Raw genomic sequence first — 11360 nt, forward strand, 5'->3', positions numbered from 1 at the left:
TCAGAGAGAGAGGGTTCTACAGTTGTCATTGGAAATTAAAAAAAACAGGGGACTTTGGCAGTACAAAGCCATCTTTATTTCATTCATATTGTCAGATTTGAACAGTATGTTAAACAAATTGGCAGCTTCAAAACATTACTTGTAGAGCATAGGCGATTTTCAATGAGTTTGTGTTGTTTCCAATTTTATAACTAACATGAAAAGATAGAAAAATAGTTGAAATTGGGTATATAATGTGGGCCATCAATCAATACATGGATGTTGACTGTTGCGTGGCTACAGACTAGCACAGGCTGGAGTTAGTAGTAGTCATAGTTGACATCAGCTCCATGTCTGTATGAGCTTTGATCGCGGGGGCCGATGGGGGCGTTTTCATCATAGCGGTGCTGTCGCCCTTGGTCACTGGCGCGAGCCTGGTCCATCCAGTAAGCCAGGTCTGTCTCAAGCCTCTGGTGAAAAGGGAAGAAAACAGCACAGACGTTGCTTGTTAGGAAACTCAGCCTCATCCAAATCTCACGCTGATAAAGGCAGCTGATAAGGTCTACTCTTAGACTGCCAGGCAACACAGACACGCACAAAAGTCAAACGTCGAAAGGCCAATGCTTTCACAGCGGTGGCCTTTTAAGGAAGCAATAGCAGAAGCCATACATGCGTGGTGGTGGTGATGTTTGAGAAACACTGGCTGAAACGAAAATGCTGTCAGCTGCCAAGGGGATAATTTTCGTGCACTCCGCTCCCTTTTATCTGCTGTTATTATCGGCTCCCTCCGTTACTCATTGTCCCCGGAGAATTCCACGCGACATGCACTGACCTGAGAGAAACACCAAACTTGCTCCTTAAGTGGGCTTTTATTTGTGTGCAACAGGAAGAAAATCATGTATTGTCATGTATTCAGTTCCAGGTTTGTATTTATTATTCATTCATTCAGACAGCAAAGTTGCCAGAATAACTATCTTTTTAAAAAGGCCGTCTTTCAGACATCAAACCAGATGCAGGTTTACACCGTCAGTGTCATGCCACATATCTGAGATGGATAAACATCCAAATGACTAAAACATTTGTTGTCTGTTTTTATGTGTTTGTGTTTTATTTTTATGTTTCTCAATTAGTCTTTAAATCAGGTTGAAAGCCTCAGAAAATGTTCAAATAAGATAATATTTTCATGACTAAATATAAGAATTAGTTTGAGGCTATAAAAACAAATCTGCTTCATCAGACTGTGAGGGTGTGACTTGATCGGATTTGAAGTGTCAACAAATTTAATTTCAGATATTGCTTAAAGGGATAGTTCATTATTTTTTTAAGTGGGGTTGTATGGGGTACTTAGGCATAGGAAGTGTGTTACCTTATGGATTGACGGTCAGTGCTGTCATTTTAAGGAGTTTGGGGGAGGTGTCACTGTAGCAGAAGTCAGCCTTGTACTGTTACGGAGGGGGCCAGAAGAAAAACCTTTTTCTCATGTATAAATGCTGACTAAAAACCTTAATATCTGTTTATTTGTACGCTAAATTGAGATTTTTTTCCACAGCCTTAGGGTGAATCTCAATTCAGGGGTTGCAGCTTACGAAGGCTGCATTTGAAGACCGATTGCGTCATAGCGGCGCGTAAAGGCTTGTTCCATTTGGCAGGCTCCTTCATATGCGTCCGAGAAATGCAGCCTTCGTTTCACGGTTTTGAAGGCTGCAACATTATGTATCCTTCGCGGTCCAACATATCCCTAGATTCATTGCGTTTTTTTCAGAGATGGCATAAAATAAAAAATAACAAAACAGCAACGTGTTGCTCCATCTTCTTGACTTTATCTTCCTTTCTTTTTTTCTTGTCTTTTCTTTTCTTTCTTCTTGTACTTTTTTTGTTTTCGTCTGGTAGGCAACTTCTTTTTCTTTTTTCCTCCGTTGACAAGGCTGTATCCGTTGGCAGCAATCAGGGTTGCTAGGCAGCACAGGAGCGGCGAGTCGTCAGGTTGTCACGCAAGGTAACGGCTCGTTACGCAAACCGGAAATGCTCGTAAACGGAGACCTGCGGAGACCGTCTCGTTTAACAATGCTCGTTCGGCCTTCGAATCGGCCTTCACAGGCTATAGCCTTCATAGACCGCGTAGAAGGACGCGGTCTCTGAAATGGGATATAGCTATGGTTTGCTGCCATACAGCCTTTTATTTTTGTATATCACACAGCCCAATCAGCTGCTCGTCTCAGAGATAGGCCTACTGCAGATTATTCAATAAACAACTGTCTGGCAGCAAACTAAAGCTGTGGAAAGACTCTCTATTAAGCGTAGAGTTGAACAGATATTTAGGTTCTAGTCATCATTATTAAATGTGAAGAAAAAAAGTTTTTCTTCTGGCCCCGCAACAGTACAAGGCTGACTTCTGCTACAGCGACCTTCCCCCCGCCCCCCCCCCCCCCCTCCCCGCCCCCAACTCCTTAAAATGGCTGCGCTGACCGCCAGCTCCATAAGGTAACACACGCAGGCTACTATGCCTATGTTACCAATACAACCCCACTTCAAAACTACAGAACTATCCCTTTAATCCTGATTTGCGCAAGGGTAAAGGGACTGTTTCTAATCTAACCCCACCCACTCCAAACCAGTGAGAAGAGGGCAGAGAAAACAGCACAAAGACATCTATGAAAGAAATTTGGAATAACAAAAATGTTATACCATTTAGCAGAAGTATATTTAGTTTTTGTTTTACACTTCAGAGTACATTGCTCATGGTCAGAAGCTGAAAATGGCTTTTGATTATTTTAAAACTATACAAAAAAAAACAGCACTTGCAACTGTGATTGACTTCAGACATCTAAAGGGCCAGTTAAAGAGTTGTATAATGTATTTTCTGGCTCAGGAGAAATCATACACATTAAGTAAACTTACTTCATGTAAGTGAAACACTTGACTGCTGGCGTGATCTTTTAAGATAACATGCATGTGTACCTGGTTAAATGAGGATGTGAGAAACCGAACATCATTTGGCATAGCAATCAGAATGTATGCTTTTAAGTGAAAAAACTGCTATTTAATGAACTAAATGAGTTCTTGGTATAGAGACTGTGAGTGGTGTGTGTGGGAATTCCTTTTCTTTTGTTCCTCATGTAGTGAGTCATTTCTCAAAAGGCGATACATCTTTGTGATTCCTTTGTTATGTGTGTTTGTTTACTCTGCTGAATCTGTCAGGTTGACGGCTCAACCCAAGGTGTAAAGTTTATTTCTATTTTGTTGTTTGGAAATACTTCAGGAGATTAAAAGTATATCCTAAACCCCCGTGGAACAGATGCAACCCACCTGCTCATCATATCCCATGTACATAAACTGCTGAATCCACTGCTGTACGTCTGGTCTGCTGCGATCCCAAAGGTTCCTCTTGGTTCTGCTCAATTTGCCCAGGAACTCTTTAGCCTTGGAGGAGGGGACAGCAACAGATGACTTTGATGGGGCAGTACCAGCTCCCACCACTGGATGGAAGCACAATAGGGCAAGAGAATGAAAGAGTTTTTATTCTCTTTTTTAACACTTTTCACTGGAGTTGATCTTTGAATCGGCAGAATGAAAACACTGTGAAGTCAAAATGTTACCATCTCTTCTCCTCAAGATCTTGTGCAGGCTGCTTTCACTGGACACATCTGTTAACAAGAGTCAAATATCGTTCTTCATTATAGTTATTCTATCATTCAGACTTGATAATAAAACACGAGCAACGTCAGCTGGCAATCATTTCCAAACCGTCTTTTCAAAATGTTAGTGTTGAGTGCAGATTGTAGGATTTTTGCCGGTTATAGTCAAGAAGGATACACGTGAAGTTGACTTTTATAGGCCAACCTTTAAAGGTCACATATTATGCTAAATGCACTTTTTAAATGTGTTCTAACATAATCCATGGGTCCACGGTGTGCCTAGAGACTGCCAAAATATTTTAAAAAATAACAATCTCTCCTTTTCTCACGCTCCCCCTTTCTGAAACCCCCCACCCCTCCCCCCCAATATACTCCAGTCAGAATTCTCCTCGTTTCTGACCTCACAAACTGGAAAGCCAGAAGCTTCTACTGTGCAGCCCACGCCCCTATTTCTTATTGGTCCACGGCCCTGACAGACAGAGGGCGAGGCGTATCTGGCTTCGCTTCCGGACAGGGGGCGGGGGGAGCTCAAAGATTGTATATTTACGCGGGGGGGCTGCAGCTCTTTTTAAAAAATAGGCCATTGTGAGATTAGCTGAACATCAGCATAGTACAATAAATTATCTGAAAGTTTTTTTCAGCAAACAATTAAAGAAAAACGTATTAGGGACCACTAAGACCATAATATGGGAGCTTTAAAGCTCCCATATTATACACTTTTCGGTTCTATTATACACCACATTATATGGTCTTAGTGGTCCCTAATACGTTTTTCTTTAATTGTTTGCTGAAAAAAACTTTCAGATAATTTATTGTACTATGCTGATGTTCAGCTAATCTCACAATGGCCTATTTTTAAAAAAAGAGTTGCAGGTCCCCTCGTAAATATACAATCTTTGAGCTCCCCCCGCCCCCTGTCCGGAAGCGAAGCCAGATACGCCTCGCCCTCTGTCTGTCAGGGCCGTGGACCAATAAGAAATAGGGGTGTGGGCTGCACAGTGGAAGCTTCTGGCTTTACGGTTTGTGAGGTCAGAAAAGGGGATAATTCTGACTGGAGTGTTTTTGGGGGGAGGGGTGGGGGTTTCAGAAAAGGGGAGAGTGAGAAAAGGAGAGATTGTTATTTTTTTTGATATTTTGGCAGTCTCTAGGCACACCGTGGACGCATGGATATGTTGGAACACATTTAAAAAGTGCATTTAGCATAATATGGGACCTTTAAGGCCCAATCTGTAGTTGCTTACTACTGGACTAATATATTTAAGTCAACACATAAACAGATGGTTTTGTAATAAACCCACTTGCTCCATGTTTTTAGTTAAAGCTACATGAAAAAGTCCTTTTGCAGTGCAGCAGATTGTTTTCTGGTGCAGTTGTGTAGTTTGACATGTGGCACATTTAGATTAACTGAACAGTTTCATGTTCTCATTTCATGTTTCATGAGACCATACTCAGTTTCCAAATGCCAGGGTAGAGCAATTAACAATGTTAAAGGAGAAGTTGCCATCACAAATCCAATTAAACTAGTTGGTCAGTTTGCAGTGGAGCAATAATATGTGTGTCGAAGGTTCATATCATTACAGAGGTGTCTTGTACCTCACTGCTCAAAGCCAGATCATTCTCATGACACATTTACACTAACTTTTACAACACAAGGCTGTTCTCTTGGAGCTCTGAATCTCCTCCCTACACGTGAGCCACATTTCCTTAAATCTCACAGGGTTTAATTCATCTACTTTTTTTTCTGAAAAGGCAAAACATGAAATTAAGGCTTTTCTAAGATAAAACTACCTCTGAAGAATACCATGCACCTCAGTATATGTACATAAATCCAGTCCATCTCTTAGGGTTTACTTCGTTTTGCCTAAAGCAAAACATTTTTGCACTGTGCGGTTTCAAGTGGAAGGATGCAGTTGGAGAAAATTGCTTGCATATGGATTTATTTTCCAGTTTGCTTTGTGGACTAGTGATGAACAACGTTGAATCTCTTGACACCTGTGGTAGTGCAATCTATCAGCTATTCAGTGCATTTCATTCAATATTCATTCACATTTGCTTCACATTGACAGTAAAAGGATAAAATGGCACAGCTCAAAAGGTAATGGGCTATCAAGCTGAAGTCAGATCCACAATACGGGTAAAGATTTGGTGCTGTGAAAATACCACATTCAAAATGTGCATTTAGAGACCACACCATTTATCATCACTTATGGTTCACTTACAACCTCAGAGTGATGCCTCCATAGCTGTACACTCTCAGTGTAACGATAAGCCTAAAAGCTTTTCATTGGGAGCCACAGAACTGTAATAATGGATAGGATTTATATAGCGCTTTATTCCCTAAGGACTCAAAGCGCTTACAGGGTTCCAGGTTCCATTCATTCACACACAGTCATACTGGTGGTGGTTAACTACGATAGTAGCCACAGCTGCCCTGGGGCAGACTGACGGAAGCATGGCTGCCATTCCGCGCCAACGGCCCCTCCGACCACCACCTCAAACGTACAGCAGTCATACACATTCACACCAGGCAAGGTGGGTGAAGTGACTTGCCCAAGGACACAACAACCATGACACAGGTGGCAGGTCGGGGATCAAACCGCCAACCCTTGGATCATTGGCCAACCCGCTCTACCAACTGAGCCAAGAAGTAGAGTACAAACATGTAAATGTATTGACTAAACTGCCATGTTGTATTTTGCACAGATTAAAAAGCAGTGTCCCACGACTGAAACTATTAGAGGATTGAAACAAGGGTATGTGAACAAGTGTTTTGCTAGCTACAGTGGGAACCCTTTGATTACGTACCCTTTTTTTACATACACATTTACAAAACCTAGGCTATGTATTAACACCACCTTTTTTTAACAGAGCACACAGAGCAGGGGCCTTTGGTGGATTGTGGGGAGAAAACCACTAGTTTTGACAAAAAGGGATTTGTACAACAAGCGTTCTCTAGAACCAAATGCATTATCTTTGACCGGAAACACGCTCCCACCTCTGTCCCAAAAATCCTCTGTGCCGACGGCTCTGAACTCGAATTTGTTTCTTGTTACAAATACCTTGGCCTCTGGCTGGACTCATCCCTCTCATTCACCACCCACATCAAGCACCTACAATCAAAAGTCAAAGCTCGTCTGAGCTTCCTTTACCGCAATAAGGCCTCCTTCACTCATGCAGCCAAACACACACTCGTCAAAATGACCATCCTGCCCATTTTTGATTACGGTGACACCATCTACAGAATTGCATCTCACTCCACTCTCAGCAAACTGGACCCACTCCACCATTCTGCCATCCGCTTTGCTACAGGGGCTCCATTCACTACTCACCACTGCGACCTCTACAACCTGGTAGACTGGACTTCCCTTCACACCAGACGGCTCAATCACTGGTTTCTGCTCATCTACAAATCCATTCTCGGCATAACACCTCTCTACCTCTCTTCTCTTCTACACCTCTCCCACCCTGCCCGTAATCTAAGGTCCAGTGCTTTCATCATCCTCTCCATCCCCACTGTCCGCACTGTCTTTGGACGCAGTGCTTTCCGGTTCGCTGCAGCCTTTGACTGGTACACCCTTCAAAACACCCTTAAACTTTCTGTCTTCACCTCTCTCTCTGTCTTCAAACTAAATCTGCATAAAATCTTAGTTGACTCCTGCACCTGCTAGTAGCCCTTCTTGTCATACACTATTGATTAACTGTTTATTTTATTGTATTGTATTATATTGAATTTTTTAAAGTGTATTTTATATATTTTTGTAAAAGTGTAATATATATATAACCTTGTTTTCACTTTTAGCACTCCCCTCCCCCTTCCCCTTCAGGCTGCACTTGAAAATAAGAATTTTGTTCTTAATTTGCTTGCCTGGGTAAATAAAGGTTAAATAAATAAAAATAAAGAATCACTGACTCCCCCATTAAATCTGCTCTTGATGGGACCAACTTCATTTCACACATCAAAGTTACTAACGGTTTGTGAGTGACATTAAAGAGAGAAGAACACGTGACATGGAGGAAGACAGGGAGAAAATTAATAGTCTTCAAACACCTTTAGAGAAAATAAAAACATCCCACACTCTATACTAGCCTACATGCAGTCATTCATCTTTTTACCTGCCAGTGCTGTGAGAAACTAAGCTATGACAAAAAGACTATAGGAATAAATTCAAGGACAGATGCTGAAGGACAGACTAATGTGGAATAAATCTGACATTTGAAAAGCAGAAGAAAAGTCCCACTCAAAAAAGAACAAGATTGAGCTCACCTCTAAGAGCAAACAGTGTCAGCAATACAGCCAGCCCCATTAACCTCAAATAAAGCTGCTGGGGTGCCATCTTGTACCCGCTCAAGAGTCTACAGAGCTACTCAAAGGCCAACAACTGTGCATAAACTGCTACAGAGCCAGAGAGTAGGGTGGGCGGCAACACAGATTTTCCAAGTGGAAACTGGCCTATGGCGGTGGAATGTCGTTTACCTCCCTGCCTGCAGAAACAAGACTGCAACCGGAGCTTTTTGCACTCTTAAATGAATTCTCATGTGTGTCCCACAAGTACTTTTCCATCTTCCATTGCAAACAGTTCACCAGAAGGGAACAAAAAAGCAGAATGGGATGATGTGTCACATAGGTTTGCACAGTGGAGAGATATTATGGATTTAAAATGTTGTCATAGGAAATCTTTGAAGCAGGATGTGTGTAGACAGTGTGAACTGCACAGTAATTGAATCGCTCAAACATTTGTATACATGTTGAAGGTATATGTATTACAGCAGCTTTAAAAAAAACAATACACATAGCTATATTAATTGCAGAAAACCTCTTTGCTGTTGTTTCTTATATCACTCACCAACCTACTTACTGTACAGTATGCGATAGAGTGTATTGAGGTTGGAATCTCATTATCAGGATTATCAGGCCTAATTCAGTTGATACTGCTGAGAGAATATAATGTGATGCTGCAAAGGAAATTTGCTGATTTTTTTGCTTGAGACATGTCACGCTAATTGCGTTTATTGATCTCCATTGCCATTTCAGCTCCAGCTAAACCTCCCCCTTGAGTGATTAAATAAAACCTTTTGCCCAGGGAGATACCACTGTAACCCACGTTCCCTTGGTGCTAAATTTTTAGCGTACATGGTTTGCATTTTATCTGGCCTTGATCTTTTGATCATCCTTAACTGGGGCGTTGTAAAACACACATCTCTCGTATTCTTTTTCAACTTGACTCTAGAGCCCCTTCATGAAACACATGAAAAATGATGTGCTTGGCAGCAGGCATGTGTGCCACAGAAGTTCTCAAACCTGTTGGTCTGCATTGGCGTTGTGCGGCTCACAGCACATGTGCATTAAGGTGCGAACACACCAAACGCGTTGGGTGCGGTGGCGGCGTTGAAAAATCCTATTTTTGCATAGGGAACCATTGGTTTAGGCGCGATGATGCGTTGGCTGCGGTAAAGGTGCGAACACACCGTTTGGTGTGCGTTTGGTAAAGGTTGCGGTAAAGGTGCGAACACACCAAACGCGTTGGGTGCGGTGGCCAAAGCGCCCAACGCACCTGATCTGGCGCTTGGTCATTTTGTGTCAAAAAATGGTTCAACGCGCCCAACGCTACGCAGCTAGTCTCCGGGGCCAGCGGTTCCCAAACTTTTTTAGCCGCGCACCCCCTTGTATGTCCCAACCGGGTTGACGCACCCCCAATCCCCCACACCTTAAAAAAAATGCAACAAGCTTTTTTATAGCCATATTAAAGGTGGCATGTTCAATCATGTTCAAATGACCAGAACACACATGATAAAATAATCACGATCACAACAAGGGGCAGAAACCAGATAAAATGGGGAAAATATTATAGCCTAATATTTTGAGTCACGTTGAGCAACAATTGCAGCAAGTTTAAATGACCGTGGAGCAAACAACCCCGTCATCATAACACAGGTTATGGAAATAAAATTAGAACGCCAGTCATTTTAAATAAATTGCGAGAATGAATGTAGAGGCCACAAACTAGGTGCGCATATATGCGTAGAAGAAGATAACTTTGCTTCATTTTGAATAGCCTCCATTTATTTATTAATTAAAATTCAAGTTTTTGATTCTAAATTTTACAAAGGAAATGTTTATTTACATGTCTTTATTGTGTGGGGAAAAAACACTGTACCGTATTGGTCCGAGTATAAGACAACCCCGATTATAAAACGAACCCCCTGTTTTTCAAAACTCAACTCAATTAATTTTATTTATTTAAATAATAGCCTATACGAAAATAAAAACGCATTGAAAAAAACACTTTTCTTCATTGCAAATAAACAGTAGGATAGTGCTAATAGACCGAACTCTGATGTGTTCACCACAGACTATTCCTCACACGCAAATTCCTCTGCCCCGCTGTGATCGCTCTCGCTGTCATCTCTCTATGCTCTGGTTCGGTCGTGCATAGCGGGTCATCCTCGCTGCTGTCCTCGGCATCTGAGACGCAGCATTTATTTAATGCTCATAGTTAATCACATAGCCTAGTGCTGAAACAAAAGCTATCAACGCCGTGGTTTAAGGCTGAAATGATAACCGGGGCACGTTAACGTTGTCGAGGGGAAGGCCTCCGCGATCTCTGTTAGTTTCAGTTTACAGCCGACAAAATGACAATCACCACCACCACATGGACAGCGTTTAAATAAAGCGTCTCATTCTTAAAATCATTAGGGCTTTGATGCAAATGATAAAATCTGAATATTACAGCAGCAGTGATGGTGCGTAAAGGACAGCGCAGTTGGCATCTCTCCTCAGCAGCAGCTAAAAAGCCACAGTTAAAGTCGATCGCTCTGCCGATTCCTGCCTCTGACACGTTGACTTGCAACATAATGATTTGAGGCTTTGAATCGGCTTTGTCGATGTCCCGTGCCTCTTTTTTCTCTCCACACAAAGCGTTCTCTCTCCTAGCGCACAAACGCCCCGGCCGCTTCCAAGAGCACAGCTAGTGTTCCACCCGATTAAAAAAAGAAAATAAACACAACTTGGAAAACACGACTCGACCCGACTTTTTACGACCTATTTCCGCGAAAATAAAACCCTCTTATACTCTGACCAATATGGATTGTGCAATGATCGGACCGCCATTACATTTTTCATCTCGCGCACCCCCTAGCAGCAGCTCACGCACCCCCAGGGGTGCGCGCACCACACTTTGGGAATCAAAGTGTGTCAACCATGGCTGCGATCAGACCCGACCCGACACAACAGCGTTCATGTCCACACAAAAACAACAACAACACGGCCAACAATTGTGCCAAAAGACAAATAAACAGCAACTGAACGGAACAAATAGCCTTAAAACAGCATTGCAGATTCACGCCACTCGGAAATGAACACAAACAGCAAGGCAGCACCATACCAAACACATTTAGGCCTACAGCAGCATTGTGCACAGGGCAGTAGAAAATAAAGGCAAGTAGCCTACATTACCCTACCTGGCTGTGACGGGACCGTGGCTGGCGTAGATATAGGCATAAACACCGGTGCTTCGCTGTACTCGTTGTGAAAGTTCCCCAGACTTAGCCGTTATGTTTGGGTTCATTATGGAAGTGGTGGCTGCACACAACCGGGTGAGTTAACTAACGCTATCCGACCGGTGATAACTTGGTTTATCGGCTAAAGCACAGCCGCTATATTCACTGAATTAACCAGGAAGCCCATTCTCCTGGCTCACTTTCCCCACGTCTTCTAACCCAACCCCGAGCGGCTTCATATCACCAGCC

At 42.6% G+C, this 11360-nt stretch overlaps 1 protein-coding gene across 1 annotated transcript; it reads right to left on the reverse strand.

Annotated features, from left to right (window-relative positions):
- Positions 1–112: 112 nt before the first annotated feature.
- Positions 113–7998, reverse strand: ecrg4a (ECRG4 augurin precursor a). Its single transcript, XM_080037449.1, has 4 exons — positions 7879–7998; positions 3576–3623; positions 3286–3455; positions 113–449 (listed from the first exon to the last, which is right to left on the reverse strand). Exons 1-4 carry the CDS (start codon positions 7946–7948, stop codon positions 300–302), a joined length of 438 nt encoding a protein of 145 aa, XP_079893575.1. The 5' UTR covers positions 7949–7998; the 3' UTR covers positions 113–299.
- Positions 7999–11360: the final 3362 nt, after the last annotated feature.

This window comes from Ammodytes marinus (genome assembly GCF_949987685.1).
Source record: "Ammodytes marinus genome assembly, chromosome: 12".
NCBI lineage: Eukaryota > Metazoa > Chordata > Actinopteri > Uranoscopiformes > Ammodytidae > Ammodytes > Ammodytes marinus.

Bases quoted from the DNA above. Each gene is read 5' to 3' on its own strand.
- ecrg4a (XM_080037449.1), bottom strand. From the start codon at position 7,948: ATGGCACCCCAGCAGCTTTATTTGAGGTTAATGGGGCTGGCTGTATTG. The intron at 3,624-7,878 runs GTGAGCTCAATC...TCTTGTTAACAG, and splicing joins GACACTGTTTGCTCTTAGAG to ATGTGTCCAGTGAAAGCAGC. The intron at 450-3,285 runs GTGGGTTGCATC...CCTTTTCACCAG, and splicing joins ACATGGGATATGATGAGCAG to AGGCTTGAGACAGACCTGGC.